This window comes from Pogoniulus pusillus, chromosome 22 (genome assembly GCF_015220805.1).
Source record: "Pogoniulus pusillus isolate bPogPus1 chromosome 22, bPogPus1.pri, whole genome shotgun sequence".
In the NCBI taxonomy this organism is placed as follows: Eukaryota; Metazoa; Chordata; class Aves; order Piciformes; family Lybiidae; genus Pogoniulus; species Pogoniulus pusillus.
In genome coordinates, this window is record NC_087285.1 from 5,549,449 (window position 1) to 5,570,655 (window position 21,207).

At 44.6% G+C, this 21,207-nt stretch overlaps 1 protein-coding gene across 9 annotated transcripts in view; it reads right to left on the reverse strand.

The window, feature by feature from the left end:
- Positions 1-21,207, reverse strand: part of LOC135185125 (follistatin-related protein 4-like) — a 291,550-nt gene that overhangs the window by 236,721 nt on the left and 33,622 nt on the right. For 5 of the 9 annotated variants that reach the window (XM_064161547.1, XM_064161545.1, XM_064161555.1 and 2 more), the window contains one exon: positions 15,193-15,267. The exons of 2 other annotated variants lie outside the window; for them this stretch is intronic. In XM_064161547.1, the coding sequence (XP_064017617.1) occupies positions 15,193-15,267 (75 nt within the window). Of the gene's footprint in view, positions 1-15,192; positions 15,311-21,207 lie in introns of all 9 variants that reach the window. 2 more of the 9 variants (XM_064161551.1, XM_064161550.1) reach the window with 1 other exon arrangement.

Sequence of the window (21,207 nt, forward strand, 5' to 3'; positions counted from 1 at the left end):
CCCAACATCAGTGGTGACAATGGTGACATCATTGCCATCAGGGATTGGCTTGGATATTGGTTTGTATCTCTTTGTCTCCGTTTCATTGGATTTGTCTTATTTCCACCCCCACTGCTTTAGTTTCTTCCCCATGCCCTCAGTCTCTCTCCTTTCTTCCCTTTTTCTTTCCCTTGGGAAGGAAGAGAGGCTGTTAAAGTGTGCCTGTCACTCATTTAGTGGCTGGCCCAGCCCCAACCCTTGACAACACACCAGACAAGCATGGTCCAGAGAGCTTTTCTTCCCACCAGCCAAATCCATACAGCGTGCCCACACCTTCAACAGTGTCCCATCGCCACTGCATTTTGTAAGGTGTGCATCCAGACATCCTGCTGCACACACTGCAGTTTGCTCTGTCAGGACGTTGGATCTGTGCTTGAGACTCTTGACGTTATTAATGAGCAAGAAAACATCCGTGTGCCAGCTCCTCTAATTATTTGGAGAGCTGGTGCTGGCTCTGCCGGAGAGGGGGGGAAGCTGTACCTACCACCAAAGAGAATAAACGATACATTTTCAAGCATGACACCATCCCCTCTCAGCTCTTTGAAAGCATTGCAAATTTAATTGCAATTTCCTCTGAGGTTCTGTTTTTGAGATGACAGTCAGGTCCTCTGGGCCTGTGAGGAGCAATGCTGGGTATTTACCTAACAAGAACATTGGAATTCAGGGACTGAAGTTGCTTCATTAGTTTACTTCACGCTTTCCAAATGATCAAAGCAGATCTTAATTTTTCATGAAGAGGAAAATTGCACCTTTTTGCATGGTAGAGCAACTGGGTTAATTGTCAACATTAATGTTGTATTTGTTGCTCAAGAAGCCACTAAGCCATTCTATCATAACTTAATAAATACAAATCAAGGCATAGTCCCTTTGGAGCGGAAGGAGAGCTGCGCTGGGTCCTTCCTTCAAGCACGTACATGCACCACATAACTAAGTTTGGACTTGGTATTCCAGTTCTGCCTTTTGTGATGCTCAACCTCCTACCTGCTCATTTTTGCCCAGAGTGAGAAGCCTTAGAGCATTGCAAATATGAGAGGTTTTATTGGTAAGAGGCTGTCATCCATTTTTCCACATTCAGCTTGATTTTTCTAGGGAACATCAACAGTCTTCCTCTCTAGCTAAATACATACAACATGCTCTGAACATTCCTGAAGCCTTTAATGAAGTCTGAATGTCATCTTAAGAGTTTCTTTAGTGGTTCAGAAGCATAAGGGTCATTACATGGACATCCAGATTTGAAAAGACACCACAGGAATCATCAGGTGAAGCTGCACAGACTGGATTTAAGCAACGCACATGACTCTAAAATGACCTAGCATTGCAAATGTATGTGTGTACCGAATTTAGCATCTGCCCTTGGTGAGGTGACATCCATGGCTGCTCTCAGCCAAATGGAAGACATGGGGAAAGAAAAGGAGGATGTTTTGGCTCCATGAAACCCATCATTTCAAGCACAGATGGCTAGAACCAGCCAAAGTTGCTGATAGCTTTTCACCTGTGGAGTTTTGATCTGGACCTGAATTGACTTCTATAATGGGAGGAGCCCATCACACAACATGCTATTACTACCCATTTCTTTGTGAATCTGCAACATCAAGAAATAATGCAGCCACCCTATTCCTCCAGACACCCTTCTCACTTGAGTAGAAGTGACAAATTACATCTAAAAAGGGAACTTTAATGAACAGAAGCAAACCTCTAATGATAAAAGGGCAAGGGCAGAAGCTCTGCTCCCAACTCATTTAATTAAAAAGGGAGGCTGATTGGAGACCTTATTGCTCTCTACACCTGCCTGAAAAGGAGGTTGGAGCCAGCTGGGGTGTTGGTCTTTTCTCCCAAGTAACAAGTGACAGAGAAGAGGAAATGGCCTCAAGTTGCAATGGGAGAGGTTTAGTTTGGTTAGATGTGAGAAGAATTTTTTCCACTGAAACGGTTCTCAAACACCGGAACCATTCCAGGGAGGTGGTTGAATCCCCACCCTTAGAGATGTTCAGAAGTCACAAAGATGTGGTGCTGAGAGACATGGTTTAGCATCAGGCTTCGTAGAGTTAGAGAAGGGTTGGACTTGATGATCCAAGAGGTCTTTTCCCAACAAAACAATCCCATGATTCTATGAAATACACATAGAAGAATAAACAAGCAGTTCCACTTCCCAGCTTCCTAAGGGGTGTGATCTGCATCTCCCTCAGCCCAGAGGAACAGCAAGAAGGAAGAGCAGAAAAATAAATTAATTGCTGGGCACAAGATCTGTGCCCTGGAGCATGCAAAGTCATGTGGGACAGTTCAAAGTACCTGCATGGGCACAGTGCAACCCTGCCATCTTCCTGGCAGGGACAGCCGCCTGGCAGCATCCTGCATGTTTCATATCCTAAGAAAAAAATAAAGGAAAGACTAGAAAGCACGAAGTCTGGCTGCCATAGAAGACAAGGAAATGATGGGAAAAGGCCGATAAAACCATGAGACTGCAGCAAAGCTGCACTGTGTTATTCAAAGCCCCATTAACAGCTACAGATGGGGACCTGCAGGGAAGCATTTTCATGTACTTCTACCAGAAAGCACACTTCAAGAGACTGGGTTCTTAACAGCCTCTGGTTTCACCTGTCTGTGCAGTGTAACTTGGTGTTCTAACCTCAACTCCTCTCCATCTCATTTTATGAAGAAAGTGCTCCAAACCCACAAAGTCTTTGCTGAGCAACCTGTTAAGTTCCTAATGCCAACACCTCTCCTATGAAAGCTAACTCCTATGATCCATTTTGCATGCAATAAGAAACGTGGGGGGAATTTCTGATGAACGTGGTGCTCTGTAGGCTGCAGGTGAGCTTCCCATGAATTAGGCACTGGTCTGGTTTGGAAAGCAACTAAGACATTTAAAGATGATGGGTTTGTTTGCACTGGGAGAGGCAGATGCTTTCCAGAGTTGGAGGCATTAATGTACCCTAAGCAGCTCTCCAGTGGTGACACTGCAAGTGATAGGAGAATACCTTGTCCAACAGGGAAACTGGAATCTCAGCAGGATTGAGTAGATAGTCCTCAAAATATATTAAAAAAAAAAAAAATAGAAAATGGGAGGGGGGATCAGAATGGTGACAACTGAGCAGTTTGGCCTGATGGAGACAAGAAACAAACTACTGCAGCAAAGCACAAGACTTTGGGCTGAGTTTTACCAGCAGGAACATGTCTTAAGGAAAATGTCCTCCCTGTGACACAGAGAAGATCCTCCTCCATTTCTGGATCCAGCAATTTCAAAATAAAACAGGAGAACTGAGCAGAACTGTATCAGCAAACATGGGAATGAGGCCAAGTGTAAGGCCTTACCCCTGGGTCGAGGCAATGCTCAGTATTGACCCAAGCTGAGGATGAAGGGATAGAAGGGATTCTACTCCTCTGCTTTGCAGAGATTCCACCTGCAGTGCTGGGTCCAGCTCTGGACTCCTCAGCACAGGGCAGACACAAATCTGTCAGAGTGGGGCCAGAGGAGGCCATGGCAATGACAGGAGAGCTGGAAACCCTCCACTATGAAGCCAGGCTGGGACAGTTGTGGTTGTTCAGCCCGGAGAAGAGAAGGCTCCAGGGAGACCTGGTGGCCTGTTAGTCTTTAAAGAGGCTGATGAGAAACCTGGGGACAGACTTTTTAGCAAGGCCTCCTGTGACAGGACAAGGGGTGATGATTTAAAACAAAGAGAGAGATTCAGATTGGAGAGAAGGAGACCTTGTCACAGGTTAGCCAGAAAGCTGGTAGATGCTCCATCCCTGGAACCATTCCAGGTGAGTTTGTTTGGAGTTCTCAGCAACCTCCTCTAGTTGCAGATGTCCCGGTTCACTGCAGGGGAGATTGGACTAGAAGTGGCCTTTGAAGGTCCTTTCCATCCCAAATCATTCTATGGCTCTATGAAAATGTATTTTGATGTTTTTCTTGAAAATTTCAAAAGGACAAAAGAAGCCATGCACAGAAAAAGATTTACTGCCACCAAGACCAAAGGAGTTTGACATGGGCGACACCACACTCATCAATCCTTCCGATGCAAACTCTGTTTTCATTTTAGAGAGCTGTGGGCATTAGCCACTCTTCTCCTTATGGAATACATTCTTCACTTGCAATGTTTCCACTGAAAATAAGAGGCACAACAGCCCTGACAGAGGCTGAGTGAGGTGTTATGGCACTTGGATGTCCTTGAATCAATCTGAAAGCATTCACGGAGCTACTGAAACATTTATCAAAAGGACACAGTTAGAGATGCATTTTAGTGTCCTAACTGCAGTCTGCCAACACATTAATTTTCTGTTTTCATTGGCAGTGTTGTGATGTTTACAACACTCCTTCATTCAGTTTAATTAAATGTCTCCCATCATATTTACTCCAATCACACCTTATTTAGAGATCAGTAAATAAATAGCTGGATCTGGTTATTTATGACTCTGTTTAGTTTTACTCTAACCTCATCCCTGGATGTGTTTTACAGCTTTCTGTCTTACAAATGATCGAACATAACTGCTGCAATATTACAGACCAACTAAAATTAATACCCCCTTTTACCTCTGATCCTTTTTCATTAGCCACCAGGTTTTAAAATTGTAATTCAGACACTGTACAAATGCACAACTTAACCTGGCTTTAATCAGCAGTTCTGTGCTTTTCAGGGGAAAACCCAAAACCCTCACTCTTCCCTTTATGATAGAATCATAGAATTGTTTTGCCTGGATGAGACCTCTAAGATCAGCAAGTTTGACCATCGACCTGACACCATCATGGCCATTAAACCATGTCCCAAAGTGTCACATCCACATATTTCTTAAACACCTCCAGGGAAAGCAATCCCATCACCTCTCTGGGTAACTTATTACCATGCCTGACCACTCTGCAATGTCACTAAGGGCATTGTCTTGCCAGGCAAATTTTAAAGGCTGCTTTCCCTTTGCTGCCACACATGGGGTCTGCAGAGACTGCAAGACACATTCATTTCATGTTGCTATTGGTTTCCAAAGTCATTATTTAAATTTCTAGCAACATCCTCATTCTTTCCAGGAGACATTTGGGTGCACTGAGGATTTTAAGTCATTGATTTCAAATGCTCTTGATGGAAATGCTTGAAAGGGAAGACAGAGGCATAACAGGAGTCCCTCTGTTTTAAAGAGCATTAAATCACTGAATCACTTCACACATTATATGTGCTTGGAAATTTCTAACTTTGAAATTATTTGAAAGGGTTTCTAGAGGAGTGAATGAGCTCCACGTGGAGCTGCAGAGGCAGGCTGTAGGCAACAAGCCTCAGCAATCACATCTTAAACCCTTCTTTCTCTGCCACTTGGGTATTTCCAAGTCAAAGTGGAGATGTGTAACCAGAGCTATGGTGAAATTCCTACAGAAGAAACTCCATGCTTCTCCAAGGCTGAACAGACACAGGGCTGCTCTAGCAAACTGCAAAAGAGTTACTAATGACTAGTGGCTAAACATTTGCGGAAGAGAATGTTTCAACCAATTCCACTACAAGTGTCAGTGAAGTCTATTAATTAAGTTTACCCTTGTGAAATAACTAAGTTTTGCAAGTGTACAAAAAGACTGTTTTTCTCATTTCTTGTATGTGAAAAGATCATTAAAGTATGAGATGCTGAGGTCATAGGTTGGTCAAGCCCCTGTAACACCAGCAAACTTTAATGAATCTTTCCAACATGGACAAAAAACTGAGGTGTCAGATTTGCTCAAATTATGAGTGACTTTCTCTTTTCTGTAACTGTTTTCACTTGTGCTACTATTTCTAGCCAAAAATAATGACAATAGACCCTAAGAAATCCTCTCTAGCTTGATCTTTTTGAAGGGTTAAGAGAGGACTTGTAAAAGGCACAGTGTTCAGGTGGGTTTGGAATCTCTCCAGAGAAGGAGCTTCCACAACCTCCCTCAGCAGCCTGTTCCAGGGCTCCAGCACCCTCATATCAAACAAGTTTCTCCTTCTGTTCAGAAAGAACCTCCTGGGTTCCAGTTTGTGCCTGTTGCCCCTTGACCTGTCACTGGGCACCACTGACAAGAGTCTGGCTCCATAGTCTTGATGCCCACGCTTTAGGTCTTGCTCAGCATTGATCAGATCCCCTCAAACTGCTCTTTCTCCAGGCTCAATAGCCCCAGGGCTATCATTCTTTCCTCCTCACAGAGATGTTCCAGGCCCCTCAGCATCTCTGTAGCCCTCTGTTTGACTCCCTCCAGTATGTCAGTTGAACTGAGGAGCTCAAAACTGGACACAATACTTCAGATGTGACCTCACTAGGGTGGAGTAGAAGTGGAGGAAAACCTCTCTCGACCTGCTAGTCTACACCCCTCTTAATGTGCCCCAGAAGACCATTTGCCTTCTTGGCCATGAAAGTGCATTGGTGGCCTCTGGTGAATGAACCTCTTGTCCAACAGGATTCCCAGGGTCTTCTCATTTATAAGCAAGCAACACAAACTATGTCTTTTCCCTTTCTCCATGTCTTTACTTATGTATATTTGCCTTGCTGCTTCTCGAACAACTGTGCTTTAAGCAACTGTGACAATATTCCCGGGCCACCACAACCAGCTTTTCTCCCAGCACTGCCAAAACCAGGAACCTTCTTTATAAAAGTATCAGGAGGAGAAGGAATTGAGGTTATCGAAGAAATTAGGTCTTTACAAGCTTAAAATTCAGATACTTTGACTTAGTTTTTACTGGGCTTTATACTAATAGCCCATTTTAAGATCAGCTGCTCTCACAATAGCAAACAGCCTTATACTCTGAAAATCCAAGCTAGGATGATCTGTTCTTATCAGTTAAAAAAAAAATATGTTCTCAAAGAGCTTCTCCCTGTACAATTTATCTTAAACTTCTACTGAGGAAGCCCTTCATGAAGCAAAAGTTCCAATCACCAAGACCACAGAGATCTTTTTTTCACACCTTACCCAAGAAAATGAGAGGTCAGAGCTGCTGCCTGGACAGCGTGACTTGCTATCAGAGGCTTAAAAGGGAATTTGGACAATCCTTTGATGAAAGTATCAGTATATGTTTACTTTTCCATTTCATGCTGAAAATATCAGTGATGCAAATCACTTTCTCAGGTGCTTCTGAGTCCGTGTGGTTATTTCCAGACTGACTGCACAAGCAAGCACTTTGCCGCACCAGTAAACTCCTGCACACGTTGTCAGACCATTTTTCATATTGATCATGGGAAAAAACTGTCATTTTCCAGCCATCTGAAGAGGACCATCCCTGAACATCACAGGGGAAAGGCAACACAACTCCCTCTCACACACACGCCCCAAAAAGGATGCAGAAAGAATTAGGGACATGCACAATTAAACAAGCACTTGTAGGAATATGCAATGGCAAACAGCAGCAGCTAATCCTACAGAATCCTCCGAGAGAATAGGAAGATTTTTCACTCCCCGAAATGTGATAATGAAAACAATTCCCAGCTGCTCCCACCAGACAAAATCATCTTGTTTGAAAGTTTATAATTATACATGTTAAATGCATTGGTCCACTTTGAAGATTAGTGATAATGATCTTCCATTTTTAATAGAGCCCTTCACCCCTGAGGATTCATCAGGAGTCTACTAAGGCACTCCAGGACTGCTGCAGCTACCTCTGGCTTGAGATGTGGCAGCTGTTTAATATCCCTGCATACACTGTAAACACAGCCTAGTACAGAATAGATAAAAGGTATTTGTCAGAAGGAGGAGGTGACAGAAAAGCTTTCCTCAACATTTCATTTAAAATCATAGAACTGTTGAGTTTGAAAGAGACCTTTTGAGAGCATCAAGTCCAACCAACCACTCGCCTAGAGCTCACAATCCCACCACTACTGCTAAAACAGTAGCACTAAACCACATCTCAGCACCACACACACAGGTCTTTTAAATACCTGCAGGAACAGTGACTCCACTACCTCTCTGTTCCTGAGAACCCTTTCGATGAAGAAATTTTTCCTGATATCCAACCTGAACCTGCCCTGGCAGAGCTTCAGGCCATTTCCTCTTGTCCTGTCTCTTGCTGCATGTGAGAAGAGACTGATCCTTACCTCTCTCCAATCTCTTTTTCCTCATTTCCTCTTTTTTTTTTGAGGCCCTGCTTTACAGGATCATAACAGGACATCTCACCAAATCCAGTATTATGCTTATGTCAGACGTAAAATGCAAACCATGCCACTGAGGTATGAATGAAAAAGAAGGACCAGCTCCAGTCCCTCCAAAAACTCTCTTCAAATTGACCTTGAGCTATAATTTACAAACAGAACCTTCATTTTCTGCTCTCAAGTGTAGACCTTGAGTTCTCCTGCAGGTAACCAGAGATGGTGGAATAGAAGCTACTTAACCTCTTAGTCTTTTAAATCATGAACAGTCAGCAGAATGTAATGTCACAGAGAAAAGCTAGCAAGCCATTACTGGAAACATGGTATGAAATGAAGTACAAGTGAAAAGAGGAAACCTCCCAATTGATTCCAATAGGTTTCAAATTAAGCTCTTAAAATTGGAGAGCAGACTTTCAGAGATACACAGCCTTACAGACCAAATTTCACCACTACATATGTTATTTCCAATTCACAACAAAAAACTTTGTAGTAAGGGGCAAGACTGAATGCTGCAACTGAGGTACAAAAGCGGGAGGAAGGATTGCAGTTTTCTTCTGCATCCTTTATTCTTTCCTATAAAGATAAGCTCCAACCACAGAAATCAAGGGCCTTTGATCTTCCTCAGACACCTGCAAGTCTTCAACACACATTCCAACCACTCCAAGAAAAATCTACTTTAACTTGCTACTAGCTCTCTGGTCTAAAGGCTTAGCAGGGCATCCAGCCACTCTATCCTCAGCGCACAGTTTGAGGCCAAACTAATCAATAACAGGTTGTTAATGCCAATGAATTCCAACCAGCAGCTTGTTTTTAAAATGAAAGTTACTGAAACAGAACTAAATATTGTCCAAAATCAAACTAGCTGCAGCAGCAATAAATAAAGCAATGCATTAGTTCATAAATAGAGCACATAATGTAATTAATTCCCCCACCACAGCAAGTAACATCATGCTGTGGATGGAGTGTGGGAACCCACACTCTTGTGTGTGGCTTCTGCACCCACAGCCACACACAAGCAGCACAACAGGAAAATGATTGTGTGTGTGTATAGTATATATATATTTATATAAATCAAATCCTAGCAGTAAAAAGTACTTTGAAAGAATAGGAAGCAGTTGAGAGACAGGTAAGTGTTCCAAGCAGGGAGACACAGTGTATGTGAAATTCATTTTGCAAAGCTGAGAGCAAAGTAGGAAGGACAGAACAGGATGAGTTATTTGATGTAAAACCTTCAGAAGCTCCAAATAAGAAGCTGTGCTCATGATCTGTTTCTGCCCTTGCTACCATATGCCCTTTCCTGTGTTCTCCATGACTACGGACAAATTCATACAGGTTCCACTTTTCTCTCACCTCCTACAGGTAAGTAACCAAGAGCTAAATCCTGTACAGGCAGTATTGAAAACACCTTCCTCGGGTGGGGTTCTGCTGTGGCTTCCTGGCTCAAGCATTACTGCACTTACACAAGATGCAGATATGGGTAAGCTCCTCATCCCTGACACACTACAGACTGGCTCCTGCACCCACAGCATTTGTGGTCCCTTGGTTTTACTGAATGGAAGAGCACAGCTGTCATGAAATGATACCTTCTTCTTGTGCCTGGATCTCCTCCTCATAAGGGAAAAGCAAGTGGGCATACCTGTGTTCTTTCACAACTCTGGGTCACACACACACTCCTCTGCTTTTTATAGAATCATTTTGGCTGGAAAAGACCTTCAAGATCATCCAGTCCACCCACCATTGAAATCTACCAGGTCTGATGCTAAAACACATGCCTCGGTGATGTCTAACACAGAGAAGGATACTGGTCCTGACGAAGATACTGAATTTTGTAACTTTTCCTTTAAGCTTGCCCTTGCTCCATTAGAGCCTCTGTAACACCAACACTACAAAGGTTGTCTCTCAAACCCAGCTTGAGCAGTAACACAAACTCAGCTCTTCATAATTATTCACTGCACACAAGCACATTCTTCTGTATGTTCTGCGTGATCTCTCCAGCCGTCAACAAAGCAGGAGTCCAAGCAGCTAAAGGCCAAATTTGCAAACACAGCCAGGCACACAACTCCCAGCGCTGCGTCTGCAGAGGAGAGACAGAGCAGCAAGCAGCATGGGCTGCAGCGAGCAGAGGCAGCTCCACCAGCAGGTCTGGCCCACAGCGACGCTGCAGGGTGATGGGAAGGAGGCCAAGGCTTCTAGGTGACTTAGGGGCAGCAGGACAGTTTTCCCATGCAGAAGTGAGGCTGGCAATACCCTACAGACCAGAGCACACAGCAGTCTTCCAGCTTTGAAGGGATGCCAACATCTGCCACAGCATGCCTATGCTAATATGCCCTGGGCTGCCCTTTAGATTTGCTCTGATGAGAGCACCTAAGGATGGTGAGTTTTTACATCTGCAATAGCCAGAGTTCCTCAACAGGAAAACCACCTGCTCCAAATATGCATATAGAAAGAACACTGCAAAGCACCAGTGAGCACTAGCAGCTGCCCAGTAAATAACTTCTGCAGAGAGCAAATTTATCCCTCAGGTTCCTGGCCTCCTGCAGACACTGCCTCACCTCCATGAATGACTCATTCAATCAAGATTTAGATCAGTAATCCAGACTAGACTTGGGGCTTGCTTTCTTTCAAAGAATTTGGCTCTCTTTTGTCCCACTCCACCCTCCCTCTCACCCTTTCTAATTGCCATAGGACAGAAATTTTATCTCCACAATCCTCCAGCAGCTCCTGTCAGGCTTCTCTTCCCAGCAGCAGACAGGCTCCCTGGCAGACTTTCCATTCTGCTGCTGTTCCTCTTCCATAAGTGATCCCTCTCACCTTTCCTTCAGCCAGTAAATTTACTTTCAGAGAAGAAAGCCTTGAAGCTCTTTCTTTAAAGACTTGAAGAATGTCTCTCTCTGCCCATTCCCCATCCCCATGTTATTCAATATTGCAGTGCAAGCTCAGCAGGAACCAGCACTCTTGAAGGGTCAGGATCTGCTGAAGGTGGAGTACAGCTGAGCACAGACCCTGCAGCAGAGATCAATCTGCTCCAGCCTGGGTCAGATCCAAGGACCCTCCAGAACCACTGATGTGTACAACACAAAGTCAGAAATAACCACCTTCCTTTTATCATTCTAATTAGGTTCCCAAAGACCTAATGTCTCTATATAATTGTACTTTTAATGTCTCTCAGTATCAGTCACACTGCAGACTGGGGCTCTGGGTGACCTGGTCTAGTGGGGATGTCCCTGCTGACTGCATGGGGATCAGACTAGATGATCTCTAGAAGTCCCTTCTGGCCCAGACCATTATATGATTCTACACCAAAGAAAAGAGCTCTGCTGGGTGAAGGACCAAAATAGACCAAAATAGCACAGCAGATGATTGACTTCACCTAGTCCTCCTGAGTGTAGAGGACCCTACAGGACAAGGAACCTGTCCAGGCCTCTGATGGGCAAGACCATGGTCCTGCCACTTCCTTCTGCACTTCCACCAGTGCAGACAACAGCCATAGCAAGAGTCCTCCCAGCTCCTCTTGTTCTCATATCTTAAAAAAAGAGAGGCATCCTCAAAATTTAACAAGGGCTGCTACTGCAGAACATTCAAACCTCACTCATCCATGTCAGACAAATTCTGACCCAACCATCACGGTGGTCCCAAACTCACCAGCAACTGCAGCAGCTTGCTGCATCTGCCTCTATCTGTCAGTGACCTGCAAAGTGTCATCTGCTGAGCCTGGGCAGAAAGCTGCTGCCTGCCAGAGTGAAGTATGTGGTTGGCACACATGCACATGGTTTCCTTCACAACTTTATTTTAAAGATACCAAAATACTTCAAGCCCTCCACGCAGTGTTTCTAAGTTTATTCACTTTTATCCCCATTTCACACACGAGAAAAAGAAAGGTAACAGTTGTGACTAAGAAAATACCACAACTTTTAGGGTCAAAACCCAATAGTCAAAAAATTTCAATATCAAACACCAAAACACGCAGAAGAACAAATATATAAGCAATAGAAAGATGCAAGAAATACTAATTAATTCCTGTTACTTTCAAAATTGTGTGAAGAGGAGTTAAATTGTTTCTGAAACTGAGCCATTCAGCTCATCATATTCGAGATGTATCTTAAGGTCTCTCCACTAAGAACAAATGAGAAGGTTTACTGTTTGGTTACATCTGGACTTGACGCAGTAAAGCAACTTACTGATAAAGCAAGAGACACAAATCCAGTAAATCCATACATCCAGCACAAGTAGGAATTCAGAACCAGAGGAAACAGCCACAGGTTTCAATAGGAAAGGTTCTTCTGAACATCAGAAGAAACTTCTTCACTGAAAAGGTTCTCAAAGACTGGCACAGGCTCCCCAGGGAGGTGTTTGAACCCCCATTCCTGGCATGGTTTAAAAGACACAGAGAAGTGGTGCTGAGGGCCACGGTTTAGCACCAGACACGGTAAAATGACTAAGTTAGGTTGATGATCTTAAAGATTTTTTCCAACCAAAACAGTTCTGTAATTCTGTGATTCTGAGTAGTGCTGATGCAGGACAAAGTGCTGGAGCACCAGCACCCCAGAGGAGCCAGCATCTCCAAAGCAGTGCCTGCTTTTTCCACGTACAACTCTGTATTAGATCAATTGATGTTACTTTCCTTTTAATCTTGCCTCACTGAAATCATGACAAAGGCACAAAATAGCAACTGAATGAGGTTTGCACACAAAGTAAAGTGTAGCAAATCACTCAGACTAATATAGCTCTGGGAATCAATAGGGGTATTTTTAACTACTCCCATAAATTTCTCCTTTGCTCCTGCTACTGGAAGTACCAGAATAGATGGAGCCTCTCAGGCACCAACAGAGACTAATCCACAGTATTTTAGTTTGCAGCCACAAAATCCCTAGGAAGATGGGGACGAGGTCAGTGTACAGCCTCCAACATACCTACTGGCCGCTGTGCCCCAAAGGTGTTCAAGGCCAGGCTGAACCTAGCATGAGCCCACAGCAGGAGGATTGGAACTAGATGATTTTAAGGTCTCTTCCAACCCAAAACATTATATAAGTCTGTAAATCATATTCATCTTAAAAACAAAAAGCAACCACAAATGGTACAAAATGTTCTTTGTGTGCATTTTCCACCCCCTGGAGATACATCAAAAATATACTACAGATTAGTCCCAGCAAGGGAGATGAGGTTTCAACACTCCATGTGAAAAAAACTTCCTTTTTCAGGCAAGCAATTACACAATTATACAAATAATTGGGGGCTGCATCTCTCACTAATACCAGTCTGTGTCCCGCAGAGGCTCACAACTTGCAAACTAAATGACCCCAATCACAGGGGAAAGGACTAAATTTTGGAGAATATTCTGCTACTAAAGCCTCTTCCCCCTTTTTTTTCCTTAATACACACACAATTTCAATTATGTGGAGCTCAGAGTCAATAGGGTTGGATCAACAATGCCAACAGGCTGCTACTGGCAGGCAGTAATATTAACCCTCACCAAAACGTGAAGACTCTGTAAGGCAAAAGTTACGTCATGACCATTGGATTACACAAGACTGACATTTCTGATTGTACTACAAGGTTAAATACTGCTTTGGGGTTGATTTTCTCTCAGAAATGGTACCAGCTTTGGTGATGTTCACACTCCAGTGATTTGTATTTTCATGTTCCTTTCCCCATCAAAGGATGCAGAAGAAAATCTTCAGAAAAAAATACCCAAGAGCATGACTAAAGATTATTTTTTTACTTTTTCTATCAAATTAATTCCTACTAAATCCTGAATAAGGTCTTGAGACAAGAAACAAGTAGAGAATTGTAGACAAACCACTTGCAGCCTGGTGGTGGCTGGCTGCACCCACCACATCTGTGAGCAAAAAGCTGGGCTCTGTAGATGCTGCATCAGCCCCAGGCAAATACATTTTGGTCTGAGTACCTGCTCAGTGAATTTTCCATTCTAACAGCCTAGCTCTTAGATCAGATCTAACTCTGGATGCAATAACACCCCAGACTGCTAATGCAGAGGTTGTGCTACACACTGGCTGCTCAGCTGCAGCATCCACAGGTGGAGCAGCCCCTTTTTGAGTGAGAGCAAGAAGTCAGCAGCATTTAAAACTCCTCACAGCACACATCACCTAGCCTGGCCTCATGCTCCAGAAAACAGCATGAACTTATTCTTTGACCCTAAAGAACACTTAGGGCTCCTTATGGCAGCCATCACCTATAGCTTGGTGTCACAGACTCTCCCTTTTTACTCCGCACTCTCATAAGATCCTCAACTGGAGTACCGCAACCAGCTCGGGTGCTCACAGCATAAGATGGACATGGAAGTGCTGGAATGATTCCAGAGAAGGTCACAAAGTCGATCAGAGGGCTTGAAGCACCTCCCTTATTGGAGGGGCAGTATCGAGATTTGGGGCGACTCATCCTGGAGAAAAGGAGGCCTACAAGAAAGCCAGGAAGGGACTTCTTACAAGCACGTGCAGCATAGGACAAGTAGGAACGGATTGAAGCTTAAGGAGAGCAGATTTAGAATAGATGTTAGGAATAAATTTGTTGCAGTGAGGGTGGTGACCCTGGAACAGGTTGCCCAGGGAGGCTACGGATGGCCCCTCCCTGGAAGTCTTCAAAGCCATGAGGCCTCAAGCAATCTGGGCTAGTGAGAGGTCTCCTCCTGCAGGGAACTGGAACTAGATGATCTTTAAGGTCCTTTCAACCCAAGCCATTCCATGAATCTATGAACCCTGACCCAGTGTTCCAAAAGATAATATGCTGGACCTTATAGAACACCCATAGCAGGGTGGCCCTGTCCACGCCTGTTATGAAGGGGCCTAGTTGAAATCTGAGTTTGGGGTGAAACGCAATGAGGCAGACTTAAAAGTCATTAAATAATTGATTCATATAGACAAAATAATCCCCCCCAAACTCATTTCCCACTCTCCACACAAGTTCTTGGATGCAGTGAGCAGAACTGTGTTGCAGAATGTCTCTGTGCAATGGAGTTTCGAAAGGTTTTAGAAGTGTCTCTAACAGAGGCTCTGGCAGCTTCGTGCACCGCCTGTGAGGTGGATTAAATCCCTTCAGCAACCTGGATAAAGAGTTAAGGCTACTCACCAGTCCGAATGGCTGCGGCCCAAAACGGAGGCAGGAAAATATCCAACACAAGTCCTGTGGCGAATTCCATGTGAGCTGCAAAGGGGAATCAGCTGCTGGCTGAGGCAGCTGAGGCGGCCTGAGGCGAGAGGCAGGCGAGCGGCAGGGGAGCGAGGAACAAAGGAACAGGCAAGCTCCTTCTCCACCTGTTCACCTCCTTTTATAGGGCAATGGCCGAGGCTGAAGGTCTCATTGGCCACACAGTCACCCAATCGCCTCTGGCCACCACCCAAACAGAGCCCAAAATGGCAGAAGGCTCAGGTGCTGCGCTCCCAAAATGGAGGGCGCACACAGCTGCACGGGACAGGGGCGTGGGCCTGTGAAACCCCTCTGAGGCAACCGGATTAAACCGGACCGGGCTGCCTGGGGTTCTCTGCCCTGCGTTCCCGGCTCTGGCTGCAGCGCAGACAGGCAGGCAAATCAGACAGGACCTGCCCAAGCCCAGTCTGTGCCCTTTAGGACCACTCACCACAAGGCCACCAGAAAAACTGAACTTTCAAAGCATTGTATCTAGACTCAAAGGCTACAAACCAACCAGACCAAGGGGGTAAAGAGGGCAGAGCTAACGCCCATGTTTACCATAACAGCTAGCAAGCAAACAGCTTTCGATAGGCAGAAAACTACTGTGAGCACAGCAACTTCAAAATCAGCAAGTTCTGTTGAAGCATACAGGGACTGATTCAAGTACCTGACGACTGTCATTAACATTCTGGACCCGACCAGCAGTTCCTGTGCTCAACGGATTGCCAAGTCTCCTTCTACTGCAGCTCACCTAACAAGAGGTTCCTGCAAACCTTCATTTCCATCTTCTAATGACTATTAAAGACACAGAAAACGCAGATTGTTTTTGAATCTGAATTTCAAAAGTAAGTTTGCGTTTTCTCTCCCAGGACTAACTGAATTTGTTAAACAAAACCCAACCCTTTGGCTTTAGAGAACCTTTCCAATAGTTCGTGGCTATATTGCTGGCTACCTCAGATCTCATTTTTGCCATATGGCACAGCTTGAAGGAAATTGTGGTGGCACCAGCAATCCTTCCAGTAAGCAAAAACAACTACAGAATAGTCCAAGGTTGCAAAAACCTTAGAGATTGTCAAGTTCTACTGTCAACCTAACACTACCAAGTCACCACTTGTTCCTCAGCAGCACATTTACAGATCTTTGAAATCCCTCCAGGGATAGGGATTCCGCTGCTGACCTCAGCAGCCTAGTCTCCTGTTTGAAAACCCTTTCAGGGAAGAAGTCTTCCCTCATGTCCAGCCCTAAAGCCACCTGACACAATCTCAGGCCATTTCCTCCTATCCTATCACTTGATCCTTAGGAGAAGAGACCAACCACCACCTTGCTCCAACCTCCTTTCCTGGAGTTGTAGAGAGCAATGAGGTCTCCTCTCAGCCTCCTTTCCTCCAGACTAAACAAAGTTTTCTCAGCTGCTCCTCACAAGACCTGTGCTCTAGACCCTTCACCAGCTTCACTGACCCTCTGCAGACCTGCTGCAACACCTCAACATTTCTCTTGGAGCAGCCCAAAACTGAACCCAGTACTCAAGGTTTCACCAGTGCCAAGTACAATGGAACAATCACTTCCCTGCTGGTCACAATGTGGCTGACACAGGCCAGGATGCTGTTGGCCTTCTTGGCCACCCAGGCACACGCTAGCTCACACTCAGCTGGATACTGCTGAACAGCTTTGAAGAAATAATAACACAGGTTTTATTTGTGGGAAATAAATTGATGTATGTGCAGCATCAAACAGTGTAGAATTTGTTTCACTGTGGATCTAGACAATGCTTAGCTTCATTTCACGTTCACAAAGAAGCAAAACCTAGTCCCTTCTCACCAGAAATTAAAAACAGAACTCTGCAGTATTTAAGTCATCAGAAGTGCCAGTTTTAATACCTATTAGCTCCATTAGCTCATCTTAATGTTGCCCATACAGACTTTAGCTATAGTAAATCTACAGGGTGCCTCTTTACACATTGCAGGCTGGATTTTGCAAGGATTAGCTAAACCCATCTAGGTTAGGGTTGGGGTTTTTTTGCTTGTTTGCTTGGTTTTCCAATGGAAAATTCAACAGAGCAGTTCTGATCAACTACCTTTAACTATCTCATGACCTAAAGCCCTCAGAGCCACCATGGCCATGCAGCCTCTGACCCTCAGCAGTGAATCGTGGGTCAGCAGGGCTTCAGGTGCAATCTCACAGACCTTGTGCTCAGAGCCCTTCCCAAGGGAGATTTGCAGGCAAAAGCTCTGCCTCCAAAGCAGCAGCAGAAGATTTTAAGCTAGCAAAGGAGTGTTTGTTTGTGCCAAAAGAAAAGATTTAATGTCTAAATTAAATAAGTGCACTATGCTCAGCTCCCAGTGGCAGAGTGGCTGGATATTAATGGCTCTCCTGCTGCAGCTGCCTCCCTCCAGGGAGCACCGTTAACATCAGCAGCTTTCTGATGGGCACATCAGCAAAGGGGACACGCACACAGGGAGCCAAGCTCCCCCCCTCCCTGCTCCCCATTAGCTTCTCAAAAGGAACTGCGTTGTTGTTTTGACAGGAATCCTGCTGTCCCGTGGGAAGACGCTGGAAGAATGAGCAAGAGCTTTGGTTTAAGGAAGGCCTGAAAATTACAGCTACAAACCTACCAAAGTCAAGTGGCAAAACTGCACCATTAGAGAACAGAGTCAATATTAGTTTCTCCACACATCCAACATAAATTGGATGCTTTTAATTATTTTCATCATGTTCCTCTGGTTAAATAGAAAGTTTAGTTCTTTACTGTGAGGGTGATGAGACACTAGAATGGGTTGTTCAGAGAAACTGTAAAGGGTCCAAGCCTGGAAATGTTTAACACCAGGCTGGATAAGGCTTTGAGCAACATGGTCTAGTGGGAAATGTCCCTGCCCATGGCAGGGGGGGGTTGAAACCAGATGATGTTTGAAGTCACTAGCAACTCAAGTCACTCTACGATTCTCTGAAATGAGACAATTAAACAGGTTTTGCTTATTTCCACTATTAGTTACTGTGATATCCAAACCAGAAAATCCTTCAGGGCTCCCAAGCAGAGAAAAACTGTGGCAAAAGCCCATGTTTGAGCACAGACATTTAGCAACACCAGCAATGCTGTTCCACAACAAGACCAGTCACTCATCCTCCACTGAACAAACACCTTGTGAAATAACCACGTTAGAGCTTTTGCCTTATGGAAAGGCAGACAGATGAAAGAAAAGACAGAGGACTGTAATTATTCTTCCAGGTTTAAAATACTAGAGGGTGCTCAGTTAAAGATGCCTGAAAGATGAGGTCATCTAATAACAGAGAACAGATCTCAGCTCTAATAAACAAAGCCTGAGGAACACCTTTCCTTTGAAGGAAGAACTGCAATGCCTGGCACACGGAGCAGCAAGGATTTGTTCTGGTGATGTTCTTTATGTGGGGTGAACATTAAAAGGTGACAAAGAGTCATTTCCAGCATTGTCTCATATTCAAACTGAAATCTTCTTGACATTTACTCAAACCTGATCTCAAAACACCATCTCCACACTTCCTAGAGACACCTTAGGATATTTCAGTGCTAACTGCAAACTCTGACTTACTGAAAATGCCTTTAACCCAGCTGACCTGTTCTTAATGTATTTGGAGATGTTGTCCAAGTGTGGGAAGCATTTATAACATTTCTAAAAGGACATGAGAAGGCTTTCTGGCATTCTCTGCTCTTTCACCGCTACCTCCACGTGTGATTTCCATCTAATTAAGACACCTCAGAGTGCTAAGGAATAGTCAGGGCTTCTAGGATAATTTAATGTACCTGTGAGGGCTCTGACTTGTTCTTCATGCTGTGGCTTTCAGCAAGGTTTTGCTCCCTAATGGTTTTGAGACTGACAGAGCACTGTAAGGTGTGACAGCTCTACAACCAGTAAACGTTCTGCAGCCCAGAGTGGCACGATGGCAGAAACAGCCTTGTTCTCACAAGAGCGGCTTGAGTCTTCTTTCCAGCTCTCCTGTGATTTTGGCTGCTTATTCCAGTTCCCAGCATCAGGAACCCAGCACACTGGTCCAGCCACCCCAAGAAGTGTGTAATAGAGCAGAGAAGAGGCTGTAGCCAAGAAGGTTAACAGTATCCTGGTGTACATTGACAGCAGTGTGACCACTAGGTTGAGGAACACTGCACAAGTTATGTCAAGGGAGGTTATAGAGTCATCTTCTCAGGACACTTTCAAAACCCACCTGGACATTGCAGTCCTGGGCAACCTGCTGTGTGTGACCCTGCTTTAACAGAGGGATTTGGACTGGATGACCTCCAGGTCCCTTCCATGCCTCACCATTCTGCAAGCTCTCCCATCACACCAACTTGCAGACTCACTAATTCAGCTCAGTGATTGGCTGTGCTTAAAGACTGGTTATATAGTTAGGACAAAATAGTTCTTCCTCGATTATTGATTTCTACAGGTCATAAATTTACTTGTTAAAGTCTTGTGACATAGGCTGGATCCTGACTCCTGCACATGAAACTACCCCATCACCATCTCAGGGTGCAGACATGGCCACCTCACACATTCTGCACTACATCTGCTCTAATTGCAACAACCCTCTGTTTGCACAAACTGTTGCTTTCTGTACAAACGTCCCTGGCAATGGATCATCCCTCATTGACACGGGTGCCAGCAGAGTTGGACGTGTTGATAACAGCAAAGAAGCTGCATAGGGCTGCTTCCAATTTCTGGCTTCACTGACTCTATTCCCAGGGAATACGGTTTGCCACAATGGTGATTCTGCTAAAAGCAGTTGATGAACGTCTGTATTTAATGGGCAATTGTCCTGGTTTTAGCTGGAACAGAACTAATTCTGCTCAGTGATTTCACTTCTCAGCTCAGTCTCTGCTCAGTGAGGCTCTTTCTGCAGTTCAGGGCAGCTATGCACAGCCAGGGGCTGCTGCTACTAGCAGGGAAAAGCTGACGAGGAGAGTTCCTGCCAAGGGCTGGGCTGCAGAAAGGCTCTGCCTGAGACATACTCCTGTGCAGACCGAGGGCACTGCCTCAGTTTGTGCTCCACTTGGGGGTCAGGAAGTCAGAAGTGGCACCTGCAGGGAAGGGGAGACAGGACAGGTAACTCAACAGCCCAACAAAAGACTCCATTCCACAGATGGCATCTTGAGGAGAAAGCTGAGGGATCACCAGGGTTAAGCCTCTTGTTCACTGTCCCGCATCCCAGAAGGATTCTGTCCCTTCTGCCATCCATGCCCATCTCTTGTGTTCCTCAATCCAACTTCTGAATCCAGTCTGCGACTTCCTCAGGGCCTGCTCCCAGCATCAGTGGTGACAATGGTGACATCACTGCCATCAAGGGTTTAGTTCCATATTGGTCAGCATCTCTTTGTCTCTATTTTATTGGATTGTTCTCATTTCTATGGCTCCATCACTCTCCTTCTCTTCTTCCCTGTGGGAAGCTGGTGAGCTCATAGCCTCTGTCACTCATCTAGCCCAGCCCTAACCCTTGACAGCAATAAGAGTTAAACCTAAACATAACTGTTACATAATTTAAGGGAAAATAATGATTTTGAAAAAGTAAACATAAAGACAAAATGCTATGGAAAGCAAAACTGGAAAAGATAATTTAAAGCAATCTAACAAATATGTTAGAGAGAAATTCTTTAAGACACTCAGATAAGAAAAAATCCTATTATAGGTAACACATCACAGAATGTCAGTGGGGGAAGCAAAACACACAGAAGCAGGGGCTCTGCATGCCATTGTTACCAGCTTTGTTGCTGCAATGAGGAGCTAAATTGAAATCTTGTAAGAAGTGGCATTTTGAAAAACTTCCAAGTCCGCAGACGAAGAACATGACAGTTTTTCCCTTGTACTTTTTCTTTTCCAAGCAAGGGCATACCTTTATGCCATTATCTGCTGGTTGCACAAGGTGGATTTCAGCTGTGGCCTTCCCACCAACTACTGCACACAACAAACCACAGGGACACATATTAATAAC